Source organism: Coregonus clupeaformis, chromosome 21, assembly GCF_020615455.1.
Source record: "Coregonus clupeaformis isolate EN_2021a chromosome 21, ASM2061545v1, whole genome shotgun sequence".
Lineage (NCBI taxonomy): Eukaryota > Metazoa > Chordata > Actinopteri > Salmoniformes > Salmonidae > Coregonus > Coregonus clupeaformis.
The window spans coordinates 32,518,595-32,546,558 of record NC_059212.1 but is presented as its reverse complement, the minus strand read 5'-3'; the positions used below and the strand labels follow the sequence as shown (position 1 = coordinate 32,546,558).

The window sequence follows — 27,964 nt, the reverse complement described above, 5'->3', positions numbered from 1 at the left end:
ACTCAAATGATGTCAATTAGCCTATCAGAAGCTTCTAAAGCCATGACATCATTTTCTGGAATTTTCCAAGCTGTTTAAAGGCACAGTCAACTTAGTGTATGTAAACTTCTGACCCACTGGAATTGTGATACAGTGAATTATAAGTGAAATAATCTGTCTGTAAACAATTGTTGGAAAAATTACTTGTGTCATGCACAAAGTAGTCCTAAACGACTTGCCAAAACTATAGTTTGTTAACAAGAAATGTGTGGAGTAGTTGAAAAACAAGTTTTAATTACTCCAACCTAAGTGTATGTAAACTTCCGACTTCAACTGTACCTTAAAAAAAAGGTATGGGCGTGGATCAGAAAACCAGAGTGTCTGGCGTGACCACATTTGTCTCATGCAGCATGACACATCTCCTTCGCATAGAGTTGATCAGGCTGTTGATTGTGGCCTGTGGAATGTTGTCCCACTCCTCTTCAATGGCTGTGCGAAGTTGCTGGATATTGGCAGGAACTGGAAAACGCTGTCGTGCATGTCGATCCAGAGCATCCCAAACATGCTCAATGGGTGACATGCCTGGTGAGTATGCAGGCTATGGAAGAACTGGGACATTTTCAGCTTCCAGGAATAGTGTACAGATCCTTGCGACATGGGGCCGTGCATTATCAAGCTGAAACATGAGGTGATAGCGGCGGATGACTGGTACGACAAATGGGCCTCAGGACATCGTCACGGTATCTCTGGGCATTCAAATTGCATATTGATAAAATGCAATTGTGTTCATTTCTCGTAGCTTATGCTACAGGCAATTCTCTAAAACAATGTTGGAGGTAGCTTATGGTAGAGAAATTAACATTCAATTATCAGGCAACAGCTCTGGTGGACATTCCTGCAGTCAGCATGTCAAATGCACGCTACCTCAAAACTTGAGACATCTGTGGCATTGTGTTGTGTGACAAATCTGCACATTTTAGAGTGGCCTTTTATTGTCCCCAGCATAAGGTGCACCTGTGTAATGATAATGCTGTTTAATAGGCTTATTGATATGCTACACCTGTCAGGTGGATGAATTATCTTGGCAAATGAGAAATGCTCACTAACAGGGATGTAAACACATTTGTGCGCAAAATTTGACAGAAATAAGCTTTTTGTGCGTATGGAAAATCTCTGGGATCTTTTATTTCAGCTCATGAAACCAACACTTAACATGTACGTTTATAATTTTGTTCAGTGTACATATTGGAACCATCCTACTGATCGCATTCACACTTCTCCAGAAGTTGCATTGCATGTGTGCCATGAACGTTCTCACCATAAAACCAGGACAGTGAATCAGGTTTGGTTTAAAAAATAAACAAATCTACAACAAATATATATATAAAATGTAATGATATCATAAAATCGCCATCATAAAAAAAGACAATGCATTGCTGTTGAACCAGGTCTTAGGTCTCTCTTTATGTAGTGTTGTGGTGTCTCTTGTCGTGATGTGTGTTTTGTCCTATATATATATTTTTTTTTATCCCAGCTCTGTCCCCGCAGGAGACCTTTTGCCTTTTGGTAGGCTGTCATTGTAAATAAGAATTTGTTCTTAACTGACTTGCCTAGTTAAAACAAGTTTAAATAAAATAAATAAAAATAAAACCAGCCTTCGTTATAGTAGGACTAGGGTAAGGGTAGCCTACGGAGGGCTTGGGTTTAAAAAATATGAAATGGAAAACAATTGTTACAGGAACATTTCTTGTAAATACTTGTTTCATGATGGGCATGGATACATGTAGCCAACATCACGGAGGGGTTTTACGCAGGTCCAAAGCATGGCTAAAGTAATGTAGGCCTGCCTACAATACTTAGATAAAAAGGGAATGTCAGCTCACTGTTTTGCTCCTCTCAAAGCTTTGGTGATTAAGATAAATTTCCAAGCGGTCTCATGACGACCCAAACACTATCGACGATCTTGACGAGCATACTTGATTACATTGGGCAGGACAAAAATAAAACAGACTTCATTGAGAGGCGGGGAGGCTATGCTTGGTTTCTAATGAAAAACGAAATGAAAAAGTGTTTTATGTTTCAAAATACGAAGTATACAGGCACCAAATCACATCTTGTTCCATGCACATATGGGCAGTGTGCGTCACGGCTGGATAGGCTGCGTTTCCGCTGTCAAAATTCATACCATAACCAACTGCGTTACCGCTAAAACCAGCTTTTGGTTGGTCTTAAATATCCCTACTAGCGCTGCCTGAAATTAGCACTTTGGATCATGTTTTTAAGGACACGCCTCAAATATTTCCACCCCTCCCATCTGAGCGCAAGCGTGCTGATGTTAGACAGTTAAATTGCCGTACCTGGCATTAGGGCTGGAAAATGCCAGCGCACCAGTTTTTACATGACCAAATTACAAACTAACGTGCGTTTGACACTAGCGCTGCATTAACACCAGCCGAAAATAGAGCACATGGTTTTAGACTTACAAAGAGCTGTAGGAACTTGAGGATCCTCTTGTGTGTGAGGATGTAAAGTGGGTTCCCCGTCACAGGGTCGATGACAGGCAGCCGGTGGATCTTGTTTTTGATGAGGGAATACACTGCATCAAATATGCTGCAAAGACAGACGTAAAGCACAAATGAAAATAAAAGTATGTTATTTTCTTTGCATCTATGTACAGTTGAAGTCGGAAGTTTACATACACCTTAGCCAAATACATTTAAACTCAGTTTTTCACAATTCCTGACATTTAATCCTAGTAAAAATTCCCTGTCTTAGGACAGTTAGGATCACCACTTTATTTTAAGAATGTGAAATGTCAGAATAATTGTAGAGAGAATGATTTCTTTCAGCTTTTATTTCTTTCATCACATTCCCAGTGGGTCAGAAGTTTACATACACTCAATTAGTATTTGGTAGCATTGCCTTTAAATTGTTTAACTTGGGTCAAACGTTTTGGGTAGCCTTCCACAAGCTTCCCACAATAGGTTGGGTGAATTTTGGCCCATTCCTCCTGACAGAGCTGGTGTAACTGAGTCAGGTTTGTAGGCCTCCTTGCTCGCACACGCTTTTTCAGTTCTGCCCACACATTTTCTATAGGATTGAGGTCAGGGCTTTGTGATGGCCACTCCAATACCTTGACTTTGTTGTCCTTAAGCCATTTTGCCACAACTTTGGAAGTATGCTTGGGGTAATTGTCCATTTGGAAGACCCATTTGCGACCAAGCTTTAACTTCCTGACTGATGTCTTGAGATGTTGCTTCAATATATCCACATCATTTTCCTTCCACATGATGCCATCTATTTTGTGAAGTGCACCAGTCCCTCCTGCAGCAAAGCACCCCCACAGCATGATGCTGCCACCCCCGTGCTTCACGGTTGGGATGGTGTTCTTCGGCTTACAAGCCCACCCTTTTTCCTCCAAACATAACGATGGTCATTATGGCCGAACAGATCTATTTTTGTTTCATCAGACCAGAGGACATTTCTCCAAAAAGTACGATCTTTGTCCCCATGTGCAGTTACAAACTGTAGTCTGGTTTTTTTATGGCGGCTTTGGAGCAGTGGCTTCTTCCTTGCTGAGCGGCCTTTCAGGTTATGTCGATATAGGACTCGTTTTACTGTGGATATAGATACTTTTGTACCTGTTTCCTCCAGCATCTTCACAAGGTCCTTTGCTGCTGTTCTGGGATTTATTTGCACTTTTCGCACTGAAGTACGTTCATCTCTAGGAGACAGAATGCGTCTCCTTCCTGTGTGGTATGACGGCTGCGTGGTCCCATGGTTTTATACTTGCGTACTATTATTTGTACAGATGAACGTGGTACCTTCAGGCGTTTGGAAATTGCTCCCAAGGATGAACCAGACTTGTGAAGGTCTACAATTTCTTTTCTGAGGTCTTGGCTGATTTCTTTTGATTTTCCAATGATGTTAAGCAACGAGGCACTGAGTTTGAAGGTAGGCCTTGAAACACATCCTCAGGTACACCTCCAATTGACTCAAATTATGTCAATTAGCCTATCAGAAGCTTCTAAAGCCATAAAATCATTTTCTGGAACTTTCCAAGCTGTTTAAAGGCACATTCAACTTAGTGTATGTAAACTTCTGACCCACTGGAATTGAGATACAGTGAATTATAAGTGAAATAATCTGTCTGTAAACAATTGTTGGAAAAATGACTTGTGTCATGCACAAAGTAGATTTCCTAACCGACTTGCCAAAACTATAGTTTGTTAACAATACATTTGCGGAGTTGTTGAAAAACTAGTTTTAATGACTCCAACCTAAGTGTATGTAAACTTCCGACATCAACTGTATATTCAAGACAGATACACACGCTCTTACACACATTCATAACTGTATAATAACCATTGTTATGAGAACGTACCTTGATTCAGGTGATATGTTCACTAAAGGCTTGAATGTCTCTTGCAAATATACTTCTGTGGAGAGAGAAAATATTGTGAGTTAAATGTTCTGTACATGTAATTTATTGTCATCATTTAAACAAAAGCTTTTTACATACCTCTCCATGTCTCAAGCTTATGATCTTCCAACTCATATATTTGCACCTATAAACAATAAAACTATATTGATATCTAAAGAATAAACTACAGAAATCCAACATAGGATTTTGATGGTGAACAAATATTTTGCTAATTAGTTCATCCACTCAAACTTACCAACGGTGACTTGTAGTATCTGTGTAGTATGATGATGAAGTCTGTGATTGTCAACATTCCTGAAATGAGAAAAAATGTAAGCCTATAGATAATAGAATGACTAACAATTGTCATAGAGCCGTCATAAAGCATTAGGTTGCTAACTGTCTTCTCGCCAACAAACCATGCTCCACTGGCCATGGCTAGTACCATTCATTTCAACAAATCTACCAGCATGTACGTACACTACCGTTCAAAAGTTTGGGGTCACTTAGAAATTTCCTTGTTTTCGAAAGAAAAGCAATTTTTTTGTCCATTAAAATAACATCAAATTGATCAGAAATACAGTGTAGACATTGTTAATGCTGTAAATGGCTATTGTAGCTGGAAATGGCTGATTTTTAATGGAATATCTACATAGGTGTACAGAGGCCCATTATCAGCAACTATCAGTCCTGTGTTCCAATGGCACGTTGTGTTTGCTAATCCAGGTTTATCATTTTAAAAGGCTAATTGAAAACATTAGAAAACCCTTTTGCAATTATGCTAGCACAGCTGAAAACTGTTGTGCTGATTAAATAAGCAATAAAACTGGCCTTCTTGAGACTAGTTGAGTATCTGGAGCATCAGCAATTGTGGGTTCGATTACAGGCTCAAAATGGCCAGAAACAAATAACTTTCTTCTGAAACTCGTCAGCCAGTTTGCGCTGTTCTGTGAAGGGATTAGTCAAATCAAATCACATTTTATTTGACACATGCACCAAATACAATAGGTGTAGACATTAACGTGAAATGCTTACTTACAGCCCTTAACCAACAATGCATTATTATGATTTTTTAAAATAAAAAAGTAAAATAAAACGACAACAAAAAAGTGTTGAGAAAAAAAGAGCAGAAGTAAAATAAAATAACAGTAGGGAGGCTATATACAGGGGGGTACCGGTACAGAGTCAATGTGCGGGGGCACCGGCTAGTTGAGGTAGTTGAGATAATATGTACATGTGGGTAGAGTTAAAGTGACAGAGTAGCAGCAGCGTAAAAAGATGGGGTGGGGGTGGGGGGGGCAGTGCAAATAGTCCGGGTAGCCATGATTAACTGTTTAGGAGTCTTATGGCTTGGGGGTAGAAGCTGTTGAGAAGCCTTTTGGACCTAGACTTGGCGCTCTGGTACCGCTTGCCGTGCGGTAGCAGAGAGAACAGTCTATGACTAGGGTGGCTGGAGTCTGACAATTTTGAGGGCCTTCCTCTGACACTGCCTGGTATAGACGTCCTGGATGGCAGGAAGCTTGGCCCCAGTGATGTACTGGGCCGTACGCACTACCCTCTGTAGTGCCTTGCGGTCGGAGGCCGAGCAGTTGCCATACCAGGTGTTGATGCAACCAGTCAGGATGCTCTCGATGGTGCAGCTGTAGAACCTTTTGAGGATCTGAGGACCCATGCCAAATATTTTCAGTCTCCTGAGGGGGAATAGGCTTTGTCGTGCCCTCTTCACAACGGTCTTGGGTGTGTTTGGACCATGATAGTTCGTTGGTGATGTGGACAACAAGGAACTTGAAGCTCTCAACCTGTTCCACTACAGCCCCGTCGATGAGAATGGGGGCGTGCTCAGTCCTCTTTTTTTCCCTGTAGTCCACAATCATCTCCTTTGTCTTGGTCACATTGAGGGAGAGGTTGTTATCCTGGCACCACATGGCCAGGTCTCTGACCTCCTCCCTATAGGCTGTCTCATCGTTGTCGGTGATCAGGCCTAACACTGTTGTGTCGTCGGCAAACTTAATGATGGTGTTGGAGTCGTGCCTGGCCATGCAGTCATGGGTGAACAGGGAGTACAGGAGGGGACTGAGCACGCACCCCTGAGGGGCCCCCGTGTTGAGGATCAGCGTGGCAGATGTGTTGTTATCTACCCTTACCACCTGGGGGCGGCCCGTCAGGAAGTCCAGGATCCAGTTGCAGAGGGAGGTGTTTAGTCCCAGGATCCTTAGCTTAGTGATGAGCTTTGAGGGCACTATGGTGTTGAACGCTGAGCTGTAGTCAATGAATAGCATTCTCACGTAGGTGTTCCACTTGTCCAGGTGGGAAAGGGCAGTGTGGAGTGCAATAGCGATTGCATCATCTGTGGATCTGTTGGGGCGGTATGCAAATTGGAGTGGGTCTAGGGTTTCTGGTATAAAATGTTGATGTGAGCCATGAACAGCCTTTCAAAGCACTTCATGGCTACAGACGTCAGTGCTACGGGTCGGTAGTCATTTAGGCAGGTTATCTTAGTGTCCTTGGGCACGGGGACGGTGGTCTGCTTGAAACATGTTGGTATTACAGACTCAGTCAGGGACATGTTGAAAATGTCAGTGAAGACACTTGCCAGTTGGTCAGCACATGCTCGGAGTACACGTCCTGGTAATCCGTCTGGCCCTGCGGCCTTGTGAATGTTGACCTGCTTAAAAGTCTTACTCACATCGGCTACGGAGAGCGTGATCACATAGTCATCCGGAACAGCTGGTGCTCTCATGCATGCTTCAGTGTTGCTTGCCTCGAAGCGAGCATAGAAGTGGTTTAGCTCGTCTGTTAGGCTTGTGTCACTGGGCAGCTCGCGGCTGTGCTTCCCTTTGTAGTCTGTAATAGTTTTCAAGCCCTGCCACATCCGACGAGCATCAGAGACGGTGTAGTACGATTAAATCTTAGTCCTGTATTGACACTTTGCCTGTTTGATGGTTCGTTGGAGGGCATAGCGGGATTTCTTATAAGCGTCCGGGTTAGAGTCCCGCTCCTTGAAAGCGGCAGCTCTACCCTTTAGCTCAGTGCGAATGTTGCCTGTAATCCATGGCTTCTGGTTGGGGTATGTACGTACGGTCACTGTGGGGACGACGTCATCGATGCACTTATTGATGAAGCCAGTGACTGATGTGGTGTACTCCTCAATGCTATCTGAAGAATCCCGGAACATGTTCCAGTCTGTGCTAGCAAAACAGTCCTGTAGCTTAGCATCTGCGTCATCTGACCACTTTTTTATTAACCGAGTCACTGGTGCTTCCTGCTTTAGTTTTTGCTTATAAGCAGGAATCAGGAAGATAGAGTTATGGTCAGATTTGCCAAATGGAGGGCGAGGGAGAGCTTTGTATGCGTCTCTGTGTGTGGAGTAAAGGTGGTCTAGAGTTTTTTTTTCCTGTGGTTGCACATTTAACATGCTGGTAGAAATTAGGTAGAACGGATTTAAGTTTCCCTGCATTAAAGTCCCCGGCCACTAGGAGCGCTGCCCCAGTTTACTTATGGCCTTATACAGCTAATTGAGTGCAATCTTAATGCCAGCATTGGTTTGTGGTGGTAAATAGGCAGCTATGAAAAATATAGATGAAAACTCTCTTGGTAAATAGTGTGGTCTACAGCTTATCATATGATACTCTACCTCAGGCGAGCAAAACCTAGAGACTTCCTTAGTATTTGATTTTGTGCACCAGCTGTTGTTTACAAATATACACAGACCGCCACCCCTTGTCTTACCGGAGTCAGCCGTTCTATCCTGCCAATGTAGCGTATATCCCATCAGCTGTATGTTGTCCATGTCGTCGTTCAGCCACGACTCGGTGAAACATAAGATATTACAGTTTTTAATGTCCAGTTGGTAGGATAACCGTAATCTTAGGTCATCTAATTTATTTTCAAATGATTGAACATTGGCTAATAGGTTTGATTTACTTGCTCGCCGTCGGATCCTTACAAGGCACCCCGACCTACGTCCACGATATCTCTGTCTCTTTCTCCAGCGAATGACGGGGATTTGGGCCTTGTCGGGTGTCTGTAGGATATCCTTCGCGTCCGACTCGCTGAAGAAAAAATCTTCGTCCAATACGAGGTGAGTAATCGCTGTGCTTATATCTAGAAGCTCTTTTTGGTTATAAGAGTCTATGGCAGAAACATTATTTACAGAATAAATTACAAATAACGCGAAAAAACACACGATAGTACAATTGGTTAGAGGGCTGTAAAACGGCAGCCATCTTCTCCGGCGCCATCTCAGTACACAGCGTTGTACGAGATCTTCAGTTTCTTGGTAATTTCTCGCATGGAATCGCCTTCATTTCTCAGAACAAGAATAGACTGACGAGTTTCAGAAGAAAGTTATTTGTTTCTGGCCATTTTGAGCCTGTAATCGAACCCACAATTGGTGATGCTCCAGATACTCAACTAGTCTCAAGAAGGCCAGTTTTATTGCTTCTTTAAATCAGCACAACAGTTTTCAGCTGTGCTAACATAATTGCAAAATGGTTTTCTAATGATCAATTAGCCTTTTCCTTTTAAAATGATAAACTTGGATTAGCAAACACAACGTGCAATTGGAACACAGGACTGATGGTTGCTGATAACGGGCCTCTGTACGCCTATGTAGATATTCCATAAAAAGATCAGCCGTTTCCAGCTACAATAGCCATTTACAACATTAACAATGTCTACACTGTTTTTCTGATCAATTTGATGTTATTTTAAATGGACAAAAAAGTTGCTTTTCTTTCGAAAACAATGACATTTCTATGTGACCCCAAACTTTTGAACGGTAGTGTATGTACAACAAAATGTTGAATAGTTTAAGAATGCATTCATTGGTGGATATACGTGTTTTACATTTCATGTGAATGTATGTCATACTACACAAAGGGTGTGTCTTACCCACAAAACACTGCCTCTCTGAATCCCATAGTGGGGCAGCACGCACCCCGTTGGCCACTAAGGCAAAGAACGCCTTCTTTACCTGTGAAAAAGGATTATAATCCGAGAACAAAAAAACATATGGCAAGGTATTGATGGTATTGCACATCTTGTAAAATGTTTAGTGTAAATCCAAAATAATACAATAAAGCTTTCTGGTTTTATGGGTTTCATCTAAACCATGAGTTTTATGGATTCGGTGGCTGAGCTCCTAAACATCAGTGTTTCTATACTTCCTTATGATTACTGTTTAACCTTTTATGAGGCAATAGCACTGTTCTCCTCATGGAACATTAACCATGCAATTTTCAGTGCCTTTAGACCAAGGATGCACTTCAATACCCATAAGAATGTTCCTCAGTGGACACACCCTGTTAGATAAACATATAATGTCAAACTTAGGTCAAAGTTAATTAGTGCTTCTCAAAGTTATGTATACATCGTTTTGTGAACTCACACCCGTGTGTCTGTCTGGGAGCGAATTTACAAAGTGTCTCAGAGTACTGTAGGAGTTATTCATTATGATTGAAAAGGCTCAACTGATCCTAGATCAGCACTCCTACTCTAAGAAACTCTTACTCTGAGATGCTCTATGTGTCTCAGAGGCTACATGATGTCAAAGTGTGTAGTCAAGTAGAGGAACAGGGCTTACCTGTAGGCCAGTGTCGAACACGACCAGCTTGGAGCTGGTGGGAACGATGTCGTAGCAGCAGTGGGACTTCATAAAGCGCATGTAAATATCACTCTCTGGTTCAGCAGCTGGACAGATGGATAGAAAAATATGCACACTGTGTATACAGTACATGGAATATTTACAAAAATATAATTCAGATTTTTCTGCAGCACCCCTACTTCCCGCTGCTATAGCGCTATCATCAGGCAATAATTAGCTTATGATCAAAACAAATCCTGCATAATAGGACTTAAATATTAATTATTTTGTGCGACAGGTGTTCAATAGCATGGAACTGGTCCCATGTGGCTCAGTCAATGTAACTAATATTCACATTACAATTCACACCAGCACTTTACAAAGGACCAATCCATACCATTGAGCCTGGTCTTGAACTATATACAAATAAAATTGCAAAAACGTCAAATGAAAGGCTATAGGCAGCACCATCAAGTAACATCCAAATGTAGGCTAATAATGCAGTAAAATGCACTTACTTACCAACACCATCATCGTTAAGTTCAAGTTTCTCCAGCATGCCTTCGAATAAACCGTAGAAATTCTGCAAGAATAAGAGGCAGAGGCAGTCAAGAACGCGCTCCAAATCTAGCACACCAATATCAGACCAGTCGCGCGCTGCAGGCGCACAACAGCTCGCCTTTTGCCAAAGTGTGGACGAAAATAACAAGGTAGATTCAATAACTGCTGGCATTTTCCACCATGACAAAATCATACATCTTGACAGACTGACAGACTAAATGTCCTTGCGCAAAGCCAACGAAAAGAAAAGCACAATACGCACTGCACGCAACTCATTCAAGTGCCCTTGTCCAAGTTTCTACTGTAGACAATGTGGGCAATTCATATCGGGAGCTCTGCCTGTCAGTAACTTTAATGGCACATTATTATTAGACTACACGCCCCTTAACTGTAGTAGTGGAACATTCCTAAATCTATTTAGCTGCAGTCAATAAAGCCGTTGCCTACAGTAGGATCATACTACTGACTAAAACAGATGAGTGAGCAACACGTCCGGATAAATAAACAAAAGAAGAATACTTTAATTTAAAACGCAGTGCATCTGTCCCAAGCAGATATTTTTCTACGCGTATTGTGAACGACAGGGGAAATCGTTCAGGTTTCATTTATTATTATGATCACGCTCTAGACACAACCCCCCCCACTCTGCTGCACTGCCACAGGGAAGGGAACGTGCTGTACGTAAACATAGGGCTGTAAATCTGAGATGGAGGGCTGTTTCATTAACACGCTTCCAGGCTGGATTTGGCAGAGCCATTCCTTGGATTGGGGTAAGAGCCTGGTGTGTGTAGATCGAGAGAACTAGAGAGAGAGAGAGAGCGAGAGCGCGAGCGAGAGACTTATGGCTCAGTGTACTATTATCATGATGCTTTGGGTGTAAGAAGCAACAACAAAACCAAGGATGGTGATGAAATATTGACTTGCACTGTCAGGGTAGATAGAGAGTGCTATAGCTCAAATAGACAGGCACACACAGTTACTTGAATTATTAGTTTTAACAAGATACCACATCAAATCAATCAAATCAATGTCTCTGTCCCAATAGGAGAGGGGAACATTAGACATATCAGTACAAACACTGATTGTGAACATCATGGTCAGACTAATATTGAACTCTGCTGAGCTGAACGTTGGAGCTGAACAAACACAACAGTCTTTGCTGAAACAATCACTTAATTCCCGTCCTTCACATTTTACCTCTGTATAGGTCTAGGAGACACAGAAAATCACATCAGCTTCCCCCTTACACCACTTTTCTTTGGCAACCCTGCAATATTGCTTCAATGCACAATCAGTTATCACTGCCACTAACAAACACAGTAACCCAGCGGTTGTTGTAGTAGGTAGTATGAGGTATCACTCACTGGCTGTGAGGTAGCTTGGGGCAGTGGGAAAGTGTAGAGTATCGGAGAGGAGGAGGGCATGGGGGGCTTGGCAGAGGACGGTAGGCTGAGGCCCTGTCCGGTGTCTGGTGGGGGTGATGAGAGGGAGTGGTCCAGGCGCTCTGGGGCACTCTGGTGGACCTCCTGGGGGAACAGCATATGCAGGCTGGGGGCCTGGGTGGGGGTGCTGGGTGGGGTGGGGGAAGACGAGAGGCCGGAGACTGTGGAGGAAAGACAATGATCAGAGAAAGGATTAACAGTTAGCAAAGATCCACACAGGCCTGTCATGTATACACAGAGTTTCCCTAGAAATCTCCTGTAGTGCAGTTGCTATGTTCACAGGTGATCTCAACTCAATTGTGGCCTTTCTAATTGGGATATACCATTGCAATAGAGTATGTGCTTGTCACATGATACTGTTATAATGGAGTGGGTCCCCAATACATTACAGTGGCTTGCGAAAGTATTCACCCCCCTTGGCATTTTTCCTATTTTGTTGCCTTACAACCTGTAATGAAAATAGATTTTTGGGGGGTTTGTATCATTTGATTTACACAACATGAAGATGCAAAATATTTTTTGGGGTGAAACAAACAAGAAATAAGACAAAAAAACAGAAAACTTGAGCGTGCATAACTATTCACCCCCCCCCAAAGTCAATACTTTGTAGAGCCACCTTTTGCAGCAATTACAGCTGCAAGTTTCTTGGGGTATGTCTCTATAAGCTTGGCGCATCTAGCCACTGGGATTTTTGCCCATTCTTCAAGGCAAAACTGCTCCAGCTCCTTCAAGTTGGATGGGTTCCGCTGGTGTACAGCAATCTTTAAGACATACCACAGATTCTCAATTGGATTGAGGTCTGGGCTTTGACTAGGCCATTCCAAGACATTTAAATGTTTCCCCTTAAACCACTCAAGTGTTGCTTTAGCAGTATGCTTAGGGTCATTGTCCTGCTGGAAGGTGAACCTCCGTCCCAGTCTCAAATCTCGGAAGACAGAAACAGGTTTCCCTCAAGAATTTCCCTGTATTTAGCGCCATCCATCATTAATTCAATGCTGACCAGTTTCCCAGTCCCTGCCAATGAAAAACATCCCCACAGCATGATGCTGCCACCACCATGCTTCACTGTGGGGATGGTGTTCTCGGGGTGATGAGAGGTGTTGGGTTTGCGCCAGACATAGCGTTTTCCTTGATGGCCAGAAAGCTCAATTTTAGTCTCATCTGACCAGAGTACCTTCTTCCATATGTTTGGGGAGTCTCCCACATGTCTTTTGGTGAACTTATTTGCTTATTTTTTTGTAAGCAATGGCTTTTTTCTGGCCACTCTTCCGTAAAGCCCAGCTCTGTGGAGTGTACGGCTTAAAGTGGTCCTATGGACAGATACTCCAATCTCCACTGTGGAGCTTTGCAGCTCCTTCAGGGTTATCTTTGGTCTCTTTGTTGCCTCTCTGATTAATGCCTTCCTTGCCTGTTCCGTGAGTTTTGGTGGGCAGCCCTCTCTTGGCAGGTTTGTTGTGGTGCCATATTCTTTCCATATTTGTAATAATGGATTTAATGGTGCTCCGTGGGATGTTCAACGTTTCGGATATTTTTTTATAACCCAACCCTGATCTGTACTTCTCCACAACTTTGTCTCTGACCTGTTTGGAGAGCTCCTTGGTCTTCATGGTGCTGCTTGCTTGGTGGTTCCCCTTGCTTAGTGGTGTTGCAGACTCTGGGGCCTTTCAGAACAGGTGTATATATACTGAGATCATGTGACACTTAAATAAAGTCCACCTATGTGCAATCTAACTAATTATGTGACTTCTGAAGGTAATTGGTTGCACCAGATCTTATTTTAGGGTCTTCATAGCAAAGGGGGTGTATACATATGCACGCACCACTTTTCCGTTATTTATTTTGTAGAATATTTTGAAACAAGTTACTTTTTTCATTTCACTTCACCAATTTGGACTATTTTGTGTGTGTCCATTACATGAAATAAAAATAAAAATCAATTTAAATTACAGGTTGTAATGCAACAAAATAGGAAAAACGCTAAGGAGATGAATACTTTTGCAAGGGACTGTAGCTTTTCAGAAGAATATTGATTTCAATATCATTAAGTATCCTCATGTATCATCAGCGGAGCATGGTTAAGTGCTGCCAGGGCCTGGAAACAGCAATCAACTGATTTCAGTGGATCATATTCACAGTGCAGTGTAAGCAAAGCTTCAAATCAAATCAAATTTTATTGGTCACATGCGCCAAATACAACAGGTGCAGACATTACAGTGAAATGCTTACTTACAGCCCTTAACCAACAGTGCATTTATTTTTAACAAAAAAAAAGTAAAAATAAAACAACAACAAAAAAAGTGTTGATAAAAAATAAAAAATAAAATAACAGTAGGGAGGCTATATATACAGGGGGGTACCGGTGCAGAGTCAATGTGCGGGGGCACCGGCTAGTTGAGATAGTTGAAGTAATATGTACATGTGGGTAGAGTTAAAGTGACTATGCATAAATAATTAACAGAGTAGCAGCAGCGTAAAAGGATGGGGTGGGGGGCAGTGCAAATAGTCCGGGTAGCCATGATTAGCTGTTCAGGAGTCTTATGGCTTGGGGGTAGAAGCTGTTGAGAAGTCTTTTGGACCTAGACTTGGCACTCCGGTACCGCTTGCCGTGCGGTAGCAGGGAGAACAGTCTATGACTAGGGTGGCTGGAGTCTTTGACAATTTTGAGGGCCTTCCTCTGACACCGCCTGGTATAGAGGTCCTGGATGGCAGGAAGCTTGGCCCCAGGGATGTACTGGGCCGTACGCACTACCCTCTGTAGTGCCTTGCGGTCGGAGGCCAAGCAGTTGCCATACCAGGCGGTGATGCAACCAGTCAGGATGCTCTCGATGGTGCAGCTGTAGAATTTTTTGAGGATCTGAGGACCCATGCCAAATCTTTTCAGTCTCCTGAGGGGAATAGGCTTTGTCGTGCCCTCTTCACGACTGTCTTGGTGTGTTTGGACCATGATAGTTCGTTGGTGATGTGGACACCAAGGAACTTGAAGCTCTCAACCTGTTCCACTACAGCCCCGTCGATGAGAATGGGGGGCGTGCTCAGTCCTCTTTTTTTCCTGTAGTCCACAATCATCTCCTTTGTCTTGGTCACGTTGAGGGAGAGGTTGTTGTCCTGGCACCACACGGCCAGGTCTCTGACCTCCTCCCTATAGGCTGTCTCATCGTTGTCGGTGATCAGGCCTACCACTGTTGTGTCGTCGGCAAACTTAATGATGGTGTTGGAGTCGTGCCTGGCCATGCAGTCATGGGTGAACAGAGAGTACAGGAGGGGACTGAGCACGCACCCCTGAGGGGCCCCCGTGTTGAGGATCAGTGTGGCAGATGTGTTGTTACCTACCCTTACCACCTGGGGGCGGCCCGTCAGGAAGTCCAGGATCCAGTTGCAGAGGGAGGTGTTTAGTCCCAGGATCCTTAGCTTAGTGATGAGCTTAGAGGGCACTATGGTGTTGAATGCTGAGCTGTAGTCAATGAATAGCATTCTCACGTAGGTGTTCCTCTTGTCCAGGTGGGAAAGGGCAGTGTGGAGTGCAATAGAGATTGCATCATCTGTGGATCTGTTGGGGCGGTATGCAAATTGGAGTGGGTCTAGGGTTTCTGGGATAATGCTGTTGATGTGAGCCATGACCAGCCTTTCAAAGCACTTCATGGCTACAGACGTCAGTGCTACGGGTCGGTAGTCATTTAGGCAGGTTAAGCTTGTGAGTCTTATGACAGTACAGTAGACTCATTTGGATGTACTGTATGTAGGTTGTCAGGAACGGGTTGGAGAACCACACAGTATCAGAGAACATCTTCAAATAAATGACAGACGTATTTGTTTAACCCAGGGGTGAACGACTGCCCCCTCTCATTGAAGCCACAGAGGTTCAAGGCCAACTGCGTTATTGCAGGCATTGTTAGCAGAAAACAGGATCCCCCATTAGAGTGAATGGGTCAATCTTAGTATAAATAAAACATTTTTTTGAAAACAATCATGGTACCAATAACTGCTAGTAATGTACCATATGTATGTCCTTGAAGCGATTATTTTAAAAATGGCACACAGAAGAAGCTTTAAGGATAATTTAGTTGCTAATGGCAGCCTGTAGTACCCCGGTCGGCCTTCAACTCGAGTTATTCAATGACAGGCAGCACCACTGATAGCTTGCAACGTCACTTCAAGGAGAAGCTCAAACTGTGCATGTTTTGTCTCCATGAGACCCCATCTTAAACTACTTAATTTGGCTTCAATGCGCTGTTGAGTCTTCACATAGGAATGAATGGCGTCATGTGATCAATGGCTTTGTCCATTCATATATACAGTCCTTGGTTTAATCTATCACTAGATGGTTTCATTTCAGAGAGACAAACAATCACATTTTGTTACAAAACACCTCATTCTCAGAGAAAAAAGTATCATCCCTGAAAGGTTAAACACAAATGTGACAAATAATTAAAAATATTATATAAATATTTAAAAAATATATATAAAAAAATTCATCAGTACAATCATATGAGATCTGGGCTCTGGTCAAAAGTTGTGCACTATATAGGGAATAGGGTGCAATTTGGGACGAGGCCTAACTCTAACCAAACACTATAGCATGAGGCTAGATTTGTGATATGTTAGATTTATATGTTAAATATACAGGATACGAACATTCCATTCCAGCTAAACAATGGATAGAGTTTTGCAACAAAACCAATTGCAATACACATCTAAAATATATTAATGTAACATCTGAAGACAGTGATATTTTACACATACATAAAGCATTTATTTCTGATGAAAATAACACAAATGTGAAAAATTGGTGGATATAGAGTAAATGTTAGAGTAAATCTTTGATCTGACAAACAAACCACTTCCACGGTTCCATAACATTGCAGAAACATAAACAAACAGTTATAATTAAATGGCTGCTTAGAGACTTAAGGGTGAATCATAGTGCACACTGGCTTCTCCGTCTACATAGATGCAAATACAACGGTAAAATAAAAGGGACTGAATACTAAAATGCCAGTAACATTCAACTCATCAAAAGTAAATAGTAAACCGATATACCATCTAAACTAAAGAAAGGTCAACTTGATTGAAGAGGATAAATCTGTATGGGCATTCGTCATGTCACATAAAAACATGTCTGCCCAGTCCAGCTATCTCCAATATCTGACATTTAGCTGGCTAATACCAGCCCTCTCTTCAGTCGAGTTGGTGTCTTATTTTAGCCATGCTGTTGTGCACATTCCATAGGAGAAGATAACACAGGGGACAGCAGGGAGGGAGCTCCTCCTCACCCAAACACACAGGGAGGGGAGGGGGAATACACCACATGGGGTATTAGAGATATTGGAGTCATCTATACCAGTGTTTGTCAACCTCTAGTCCATTGACTAGCACTGGCCCTTGGATGTTGCTGACGGGCCTCTCAGATGGTAAACTGACACATCTAAAAATCAACATGTCGTATTACTCACACTACATTTGGAAAACACAAGGGCAATGGTAAACTACGATGGTGATGGTGTCATACTGGCCAGTGTTCTTTCCATTAGGTGTTAAGAAAAAGGCATGTATCGCAATGCCGCTTGGCCTTAACATTAGGCTAGTCTAAACCTAACCTAGTCTAAAGCAGTGGTTCAAAGGAATTCAGTCCAGCTTTAAAATTACTCTTGAAAGTTGTAATAGTAGAATGCACAAGGTGCAATTTCGAAATTGGGTAGTGCATCATCAGTTCCTCTTGTCATGTCAGTCATTGCAAACCTTAGAGAGCTATTTATTTATTACTTGTCAGAAATGTCCAGATCAACTAGCCCATGTCAGCTAACGTTTTTTTATTTAGGTTTTTTAGCCCATAGATATTGTTGTAATTTTTTAGTCACTCAAATATCACATGAATACACATTATACATGGCAAAATGTATGGAATTGCAAGAAAATTAGCTTTAAAACTGCAAAATGTTCTTTGCAACCCATGACAAAATGTGTAGAATTGCCAGAAATAAGCTTCAACCCTGCATAATTCTCTCCACCAACAAGAGGAGTGTGAACAGTTTGTATCATGAACAGTGCTTGTGCCCTTGGAAAAAGACGTGGTGCGTGCGTGCATGGGGGTAAATTGTAATGTATAAATTGTAATGTTTAAAACAAGCTAAGTAACTATACCACATTGTCTTGACTCAAAAAGATCTGTCAGGGTCAGGAGGACCAAACGTTACAAAGGGGTTACACATGCCAGCCAACTCTTCTAGCCTCGTACCATCTGCTATAGACAATTCTTCTATTGTTGACATGCCATACTCTTCTATTATGGTCATGCTGTAACCATAGAAGACTTGGCACAGAACATAAAGTATGGGACCAGACCAACTAAACATAGCACCACATATGGCTTTACACATGGGCGGCAGTTAGGCTAGCAGATAGAGCGTTGGGCCAGTAACTGGAAAGGTTGCTAGTTCGAATCCCAGAGCCTACAAAGTGATGTGCCCATGAGCAATGCACTTAACCCTAATTGCTCCAGGGTCGCTGTTGATAATGGCCGTGGCACCACTTTCTGAGGGTGTCTCAGGGGGAGTTGGGATATGCAAAAAACACATTTCCAATTCACACATGCATCTAAATAGGGCAAATATAAGCATACATTAAATTATGAATTATTATTATTACATATGGATTTACATCATCATGACAGCTAGGGCCATAATCCCTTCCTCCAATGATCCCAGGTCAGACTGGGGCTAAAATCAAGAGCAGTTCATGGCAAAGTGCCACTCAAAGCCACCGTTCGTCACACCCCAAGCATCCAGTGAGATATCCCAAAGGCCACCATCCATAACATCCCAAGCATCCAGTGTGATGACCCATTGCAACATGATATCATTGATAAGCATCAGTCTGTGATGCTTTTGCAAAAAGATATGCATCATGAGACATGATGCATAAGTTAATACATTGCATTCAATGCTAAAAGATACACATCAATATAGATATGCGTCAAGAATATTGAGGCATAGATACAGTGGGGAAGAAAAGTATTTAGTCAGCCACCAATTGTGCGAGTTCTCCCACTTAAAAAGATGAGAGAGGCCTGTAATTTTCATCATAGGTACACGTCAACTATGACAGACAAAATGAGGAAAAAAAAATCCAGAAAATCACATTGTAGGATTTTTAATGAATTTATTTGCAAATTATGGTGGAAAATAAGTATTTGGTCAATAACAAAAGTTTCTCAATACTTTGTTATATACCCTTTGTTGGCAATGACACAGGTCAAACGTTTTCTGTAAGTCTTCACAAGGTTTTCACACACTGTTGCTGGTATTTTGGCCCATTCCTCCATGCAGATCTCCTCTAGAGCAGTGATGTTTTGGGGCTGTCGCTGGGCAACACGGACTTTCAACTCCCTCCAAAGATTTTCTATGGGGTTGAGATCTGGAGACTGGCTAGGCCACTCCAGGACCTTGAAATGCTTCTTACGAAGCCACTCCTTCGTTGCCCGGGCGGTGTGTTTGGGATCATTGTCATGCTGAAAGACCCAGCCACGTTTCATCTTCAATGCCCTTGCTGATGGAAGGAGGTTTTCACTCAAAATCTCACGATACATGGCCCCATTCATTCTTTCCTTTACACGGATCAGTCGTCCTGGTCCCTTTGCAGAAAAACATCCCCAAAGCATGATGTTTCCACCCCCATGCTTCACAGTAGGTATGGTGTTCTTTGGATGCAACTCAGCATTCTTTGTCCTCCAAACACGACGAGTTGAGTTTTTACCAAAAAGTTATATTTTGGTTTCATCTGACCATATGACATTCTCCCAATCCTCTTCTGGATCATCCAAATGCACTCTAGCAAACTTCAGACGGGCCTGGACATGTACTGGCTTAAGCAGGGGGACACGTCTGGCACTGCAGGATTTGAGTCCCTGGCGGCGTAGTGTGTTACTGATGGTAGGCTTTGTTACTTTGGTCCCAGCTCTCTGCAGGTCATTCACTAGGTCCCCCCGTGTGGTTCTTGGATTTTTGCTCACCGTTCTTGTGATCATTTTGACCCCACGGGGTGAGATCTTGCGTGGAGCCCCAGATCGAGGGAGATTATCAGTGGTCTTGTATGTCTTCCATTACCTAATAATTGCTCCCACAGTTGATTTCTTCAAACCAAGCTGCTTACCTATTGCAGATTCAGTCTTCCCAGACTGGTGCAGGTCTACAATTTTGTTTCTGGTGTCCTTTGACAGCTCTTTGGTCTTGGCCATAGTGGAGTTTGGAGTGTGACTGTTTGAGGTTGTGGACAGGTGTCTTTTATACTGATAACAAGTTCAGACAGGTGCCATTAATACAGGTAACGAGTGGAGGATAGAGGAGCCTCTTAAAGAATAAGTTACAGGTCTGTGAGAGCCAGAAATCTTGCTTGTTTGTAGGTGACCAAATACTTATTTTCCACCATAATTTGCAAATAAATTCATTAAAAATCCTACAATGTGATTTTCTGGAGAAAAAAAATCTCAATTTGTCTGTCATAGTTGACGTGTACCTATGATGAAAATTACAGGCCTCTCTCATCTTTTTAAGTGGGAGAACTTGCACAATTGGTGGCTGACTAAATACTTTTTTCCCCCACTGTATGCATCAAGGGTATTGAAGCATAAGTCAATACATTGTATTCAAGGCAAATAAGTTGGTGATAAAGCTGCAATGGGTAAATTGTTGAAAGACTCAGACAGGCATAAACTCACAGACAGATAGTCTGTCGTTTTTTATAGCTGTTCTCTCTATTCTCTAATCCCCTCTCCCGCCCTGTCGCTATTTCTACTTACTCTTTATCCACCCTCCTTCCCTTATTTCTCACCCCTCCCCCTTGTTTCCCTCTCCTTCCTCTCCCCTTTATTCTTGCTCCCTCCTTTTTTCCCCCTCCCTCCCCTAATCTTTTCCCCGCTCCATTATCTCCCTCCTCTCTTCCACCACCTCTCAGACAGACAGATCCACTCACAGACAGAGAGACAGAGGCAGGCAGACATATACACTCACAGACAGACAGACAGGCAGGGAGGCAGACTAACATCAACCTTAACTTCATGTTCACATACCGGCTCAGCCCTAACTCAAGCCATAGGGGATGTGAACAAGAAGTTAGGGTTAAAGTTAGGGCTAGGATTGAGCCAAGGTGAGGAGGATTATTTAAGATACTCTTTGTAGAGGTAGGGTTTCAGATGTTTTCGGATGATGTCCTAGCTTCAGGGGGAAGCTGGTTCCACTATTGGGGTGCCAGGACAGAGAAGAGCTTGGATTGGGCTGAGTGGGAGCTGCCCTCCCGAAGGGGTGGGATGGCCAAGAGATCTGAGGTGGCAGAACGGAGTGCTCGGGTTGGGGTGTAGGGTTTGAGCATAGCCTGAAGGTAGGGAGGGGCAGTTCTTCTTGCTGTTCCGTAGGCAAGTACCATGGTCTTGTAGTGGATGTGAGTTTCGACTGGAAGCCAGTGGAGTGTGCGGAGGAGCGGGGTGACATGAGAGAACTCGGGAAGGTGGAAAACCAGGCGGGTTGCAGCGTTCTGGATGAGTTGCAGGGGTTTGAGTAGTCCAGACGGGAGAGGATAAGTGCCTGGATTAGGACCTGCGCCGCTTCCTGTGTGAGGTAGGGTCGTACTCTACGGATGTTGTAGCGCATGAACCTGCAGGAGCGGGTCACTGCTTTGATGTTTGAGAACGACAGGGTGTTGTCCAGGGTCAGACCAACTAGGTTCTTTGCACTCTGGGAGGGCGACACTGTGGAGTTGTCAACCGTAATGGAGAGGTCTTTGAGCGGGCAGGACTTCTCCTGGAGGAAGAGCAGTTCCGTCTTGTCGAGGTTGAGCTTGAGGTGGTGGGCTGAAATCCAAGATGAGATATCTGCCAGGCACGCAGAGATGTGTGTCACCACCTGGGTGTCAGAAGGGGGGAAGGAGAGAAGTAGTTGAGTGTCATCCGCATAGCAATGATAGGAGAGACCATGTGAGGATATGACGGAGCCGAGTGACTTGGTGTATTTGGAGAAGAGGGCCTTGAGTCAAGCACTTGGGGACACCAGTAGTGAGAGCTAGGGTTAGGGTTATGGCTAGGGTTGAGCCGGAATGTGGACATTAAGCTAGGGGGAGATTCTCGTTAGGGCAAAAGACCGTCCTCCGTCCTCTCTCCTCCATGACCCGGTAACCGATAAGTGGTCGAGGAATGTGTCAATTCGTTAGTAGGCAAACGGAAGCGTCATCCCCTCCTCGATAGCCACCATTCATTGAGGATGCTCATGTGTATCCGAGTTTTGAAATCTGCCACACCCCCTTTGAATCAGCTTTTGTTTTGTCAGAGGAGAAAAACGTGCACACTTTTAAAAACAACATGCTACTTATTGGTTTATCTATAAAATGTCTTGCACAACTAACTTTAATTTGTTTTGAGCACTTTACACATTTATTTTAGGATCCACCCCTGTAAAATGAGGAGGCCAGTCACATTTCAAGCAAGTGCATTTCCATCCACGTTCGCTCTCCTCGCCTACTCTCCTCGATTAACTTTGACCTTTTACGAAAGGAGGCTAGAGAGGACAGAGGAGAAATGAAGCAGGAGGTGAGCAAATCGAATTGATAAAAGGCCAGGGTTAGGGATATGGCTAGGGTACCGGTTGAGCTGGGATGTGGACTTTAATCTAGGGTTAGGTTTCAGTCGGGAGTGGACATGAAGCTAGGTTTAGGGCCTCAACCCTAGACATAACCCTAACCCTAATCCAATTAACAATTATTAACACTACATGGCAGAAAGGTATGCCTGACTTGAAGCTGATTTAAGGTGCTTTTGAGTGACATTGGCAGAACAGTTGAGGCTAGAAACACAATTCAAGTATGGGATCGTTCAGCAGAAGCTCCCGATGAACGCAGGCCTACACCTGACCATGTGAAGTTAACTCTTCACAGTGAAAACTTGGTCCCACTGAGAACAAGGCCTTTCTTCCATAGAAAAGCATCACCTACACCCCCTTACATAACCACGATGACCCCGTGGACTGTGATATAGCCAGCTAACATACCCAGTTCTGACTTTATAGTGATGCCCTGTGTTAACAGGAAGTGACTTAATTTATCCTCAACATGGTCTTTCATTCTTTCCCTGTAGTTCCACAAAAACACTGTCTTCCATGTTCCATCCTCTGTAGAATGGTACATTCTTAACGTAAAGACTTGAAACTCAGGGCATTGTTCAAGATTGTCATGAGCCCTCTCACTCCACCGGGTTACCACCTTAATGTGTTTCCACTATCTTCCACTCTGCTCATCTCTCTCTCTCTACTCAGCCTAACTAGCTCCACCTGTCCCTGCTCTGCTCGGCTCTAATTACTCTGCCAGCTGCGCTGCATTACCCACTAACCTCTCCCAGTATTTAAAGTCCTGTCTTTCAGCTCTCCTTTGTCAGATCGTCTGCAAAGCTCACACCCGGAACCTGTGTGCTCGCGCTTCTGGCTCACCCTTGTTTTGTGACCCCGGACCTGCCTGATTCTTGGATACTCTTCTGCCCCAGGAAAACCAGACCTGCTTTCTGCCATTACGACTCCTGACTACTCTTCGACCCCGGTAACTCTGACCAGCCTTCTGCCTTGCTACAACGTATTTGGATTTCCCTTGAACTGTACTTCTGCCTTGTTTCATCCGCCCCGTTGTGTCTGTGTTTCCTCCCCCAGGACTTCTGGACCACCAACCACCGGCGTCATCGGACGCATCGCTGCCACTGGGGGGGGGCACAGACCCAGCACATTGGACGGGATAACCCCTGGAGCCTTCACTCACTCCCTACTTCCCTTTTCCCTTAAGTTTTAATAAACTTTCTGGTGTGACGCAATTGTGGTCCTCTTGTCGTCTGTCTGAACCGTGACAGTACGATCTGACCATCATGGACTCAGCGCACACTTCCCCCGACATGGAAACCGAAGAACCTGAGCAACCCACCGCCATGCTACGCCTGGAACACACTGAGAGAGAGCTAGGCCGCATGAGCGGCGACATCACCTCTCTGCTTCAGGTCGGCCACCAACAGCATCAGCAGTTCCAGCAGCACCAGCAGCAGTCCCAGCAGCAGCAACAACAACTCGCCAGGATCATCCAACTCCTCACCAACCTTACCCCAGCCAGTCTGCCCACCAGCCCTGCCTCCGAGTTACCTGCCCCGGTCATTGCAGCCGCTGCCCCGGAACCCAAGATTGGAAACCCCGAGCGGTTCAACGGCGATTCTACCCAGGTCCGGCCATTCCTGACTAGCTGCCGACTTCAGTTCTCCTTGCAGCCAAGGACCTTCGCCACGGAGGGGGCTAGGGTCGGGTATGCCATCACTCACCTGACGGGCCGAGCTCGACTCTGGGAACAGCAGAGTTCGAACGTCAAACCCCCGCATGTGCAACCTTCGACCTGTTTGCTGAGGAGATGCTGAAGGTGTTTGACCTGGATTCACCCACCGCAGAGGCGTCTCGTGAACTGTTCAGTATTCGACAAGGCAGACGTACAGTCGCAGACCATTCCATCGACTTCCGAACCCTGGCAAGACGAAGTTCTTGGAACACACCATCGTTGGTGGACGCGTTCTTCCATAGCTTGGCTGACTATATCAAGGACGAGTTGGTCTCCCATGAACTGCCTTCCACTCTTGATGAAGCCATCGCACTGACTGTCCGGATCGACAGAAGGATACAGACCCGTCGTCGTGAGAGGGGGCGCCAAGGTCCACCAACTACCGGCATTCGGAGAGATCCGACTGGGCTCCTGTCAGCTACTGCCACTCACCCAAGTCAGCTTGATCAGTCTGAGCCTATGGAGATTGGGCGAGCCTCTCTCACTCCTGCAGAGCGCCAGCGCCGCTTCACCTCAAACCTCTGCCTCTATTGTGGAGGTGATGGACATCGTGTGGTAACCTGCCCTTTAAAAGCCGAAGCTCACCGGGCATAGGGGGAGTCCGGTTGAGCTCAATGACCACCCAGTCCTCCGACCGCAAACCCTTGCTGCAAGTTCACCTCCGCCTCTCTGACTCAACTCACACCCTGGCTGCTCTGGTGGATTCGGGCGCCGAAGCCAACATAATGGACATCAAGCTGGCACGCCAACTGGGACTGGAGAACCTCCGTTTGACACCTCCTATTCCTGCCCGGGCACTGGACGGACACTTACTCGGATCGGTCACTCATGTCACGGCCCCGGTCTTGATGGGTCTGTCCGGGAAACCATCAAGAAACTATCCAGTTTCACCTGCTCCCCTCTCCAGGCCAACCCCTCATCCTGGGTTACCCATGGCTCCGCCCGGCACAACCCTCAGCTCGACTGGGTGACCGGGGTGATCAGGGAGTGGGGAGAGGACTGCCACCGAACCTGCCTGCTTGCTGCCGCACTACCCCTCGGCCAGTACCTACTAACTCCGCTCCTGACCTCTCCCATGTCCCAGAATGCTACCATGGTCTCAGAGAAGTGTTTAACAAAGCAAGAGCCACATCTCTGCCCCCTCACCGACCGTACGACTGTGCCATCGACCTCCTCCCTGGAACAGCCCCTCCAAGGGGCCGTCTTTATTCGTTGTCTGCTCCTGAAAGAAGGTCCATGGAGGACTACATCAATGACTCTCTGTCCACAGGATTGATCCGTTCATCTTCATCTCCGGCTGGTGCTGGCTTCTTCTTTGTGGGGAAGAGGGACGGATCTCTTCGCCCCTGCATCGACTACAGGGGACTCAACGACATCACAGTGAAAAACCGTTACCCTCTCCCTCTGCTCACCTCTGCTTTTGAGTTGCTCCAGGGAGCCACTGTTTTTACCAAGTTGGATCTCAGAAACGCTTACCACCTAGTGCGGATCCGGGAGGGAGATGAATGGAAGACCGCATTCAATACACCAACAGGCCACTACGAGTATCTGGTTATGCCTTTTGGCCTCACCAATGCTCCTGCTGTGTTCCAGGCTCTAGTGAATGATGTACTGCGGGACATGTTAAACAAGTTTGTCTTCGTTTACCTGGATGACATCTTAATCTACTCCAGAAACCTGTCTGAACACACCCGCCATGTCCAGCAAGTCCTTCATCGTCTTCTGGAGAATTCCCTCTACGCCAAGGCAGAGAAATGTGAGTTTCACGTCAAGACAGTGGCCTTCCTGGGGTACATAGTGGCAGAGGGAAGTATCCAAATGGATCCTGCCAAAGTATCAGCAGTCACTTCATGGCCAGTTCCGGAGAACAGAAAGAAGCTGCAACAGTTTCTGGGGTTTGCTAACTTCTATAGAAAGTTTATCCGGAACTACAGTACCGTTGCTGCCCCTCTCACTGCTCTAACCAGCACCAAGCAACCCTTCACCTGGACCCCAGCAGCCGACAAGGCCTTCAGTACCCTCAAGGTAAGGTTCACCTCCGCTCCCATCCTCCAGATGCCTGACGTGGACCGGCAATTCATTGTGGAGGTGGACGCCTCGGATGTGGGAGTTGGTGCTGTGATTTCTCAGTGGGCTGCGGAGGATAGGAAGCTCCATCCCTGTGCCTTTTTCTCACGTCGGTTGTCCCCCTCTGAGTGCAATTACGACATAGGGAACCGAGAGCTGCTGGCTGTGAAGCTTGCCTTGGAGGAGTGGCGTCACTGGCTGGAGGGGTCCACCATTCCATTTCTCGTTTGGACCGATCATAAGAACTTGGAGTACATCCGCACGGCCAAACGGTTGAACTCCAGGCAGTCCCGCTGGGCCCTGTTCTTCACCAGGTTTAATTTCACTCTGTCATACCGGCCTGGATCACGCAACACCAAGCCAGACGCCCTCTCCCGTCAATTCCAGAAGGATGACAACCCCTCCAAGGATCCTGTGTCGATTCTGCCAAGTCCCTGCATCGTAGCAGCTCTGACCTGGGCTGTTGAGGAACAGGTGCTGGAAGCTCTCCGTAACCAGCCCGGTCCCAGCACTTGCCCAGCTGACCGCCTTTTGTCCCCGAAACCTAAGGTCCCAGGTCGTTCAGTGGGGACATGACTCCCGCCTAGCTTGTCACCCTGGCTCCACCCGCACTTACAACCTGCTCGCCCAGAGGTTCTGGTGGCCCGCTCTGAGGAAGGATGTACGGGAATTCGTCCAAGCCTGCCCCATCTGCAACCAACACAAGTCGTCCTGCCAGCCCCCAGCCGGATTGCTGCAACCCCTGCCTGTGCCCAGACGTCCCTGGTCTCACATCGCCCTTGACTTTGTCACGGGGCTGCCCCCCTTCAAGGGGGCAAGACCGTCATTCTCACCATAGTTGACCGATTCAGCAAGATGGCACACTTCATTCCCCTCCCCAAGCTCCCAACCGCCAAGGAGACCGCCCAGGTGGTCCTGGAACACGTCTTCCGGATCCACGGACTGCCAAAGGATGTAGTTTCTGACCGTGGTCCACAATTCTCCTCCGCTTTTTGGAAGGAGTTCTGTCACCTGCTGGGAGCCACAGTCAGTCTGACTTCCGGATTCCATCCCCAATCCAATGGGCAGTCAGAGCGGGCAAATCAGGAGCTCGAGAAGGCACTGCGATGCATGACCTCACGCAACCCCCACTCCTGGTCGCAGCAATTGACATGGGTGGAGTACGCACACAATTCTCTGACCTGCTCTGCCATCGGTATGTCCCCTTTCCAATGTGTTTATGGATACCAGCCTCCTCTATTTGCCAGTCAGGAAGGGGAGGTTACTTGCCCATCTGCACTTGCGTTTGCCCGTCGATGTCGCCGCACCTGGTCACAGGCCCGAGCCACACTTCTCAGATCCGTTGCCAGCTACACTAGCGGGGCCAACCGTCGGAGAATCCCTGCTCCCACCTACCATGTTGGTCAAAGGGTGTGGTTGTCGTCAAGGAACCTGCCACTCAGGGTGGAGTCGCAGAAGTTGGCACCTCGGTTCATTGGCCCATTCCCTATCATAAGAGTGATTAGCCCAACTGCTGTCCGGCTCCAACTGCCTAATTCCATGAGGGTGCACCCCACTTTCCATGTGTCTAAG

General features: G+C 45.3%; 1 protein-coding gene across 3 annotated transcripts in view; it reads right to left on the bottom strand.

The window, feature by feature from the left end:
• The window catches only part of LOC121535291 (5'-AMP-activated protein kinase subunit gamma-1-like), a 57,585-nt gene that overhangs the window by 3,337 nt on the left and 26,284 nt on the right, over nt 1–27,964 (bottom strand). For all 3 annotated transcript variants that reach the window (XR_006657173.1, XM_045205874.1, XM_045205875.1), the window contains 8 exons: nt 11,912–12,150; nt 10,509–10,569; nt 9,987–10,093; nt 9,296–9,377; nt 4,659–4,717; nt 4,502–4,547; nt 4,364–4,418; nt 2,463–2,589 (listed from right to left, as the gene is read on the bottom strand). Coding sequence is in view for 2 of the 3 variants with exons in the window: in XM_045205874.1 (XP_045061809.1) it covers nt 2,463–2,589; nt 4,364–4,418; nt 4,502–4,547; nt 4,659–4,717; nt 9,296–9,377; nt 9,987–10,093; nt 10,509–10,569; nt 11,912–12,150 (776 nt within the window). In the remaining variant the exon portion in view is untranslated. The remainder of the gene's footprint in view (nt 1–2,462; nt 2,590–4,363; nt 4,419–4,501; nt 4,548–4,658; nt 4,718–9,295; nt 9,378–9,986; nt 10,094–10,508; nt 10,570–11,911; nt 12,151–27,964) is intronic.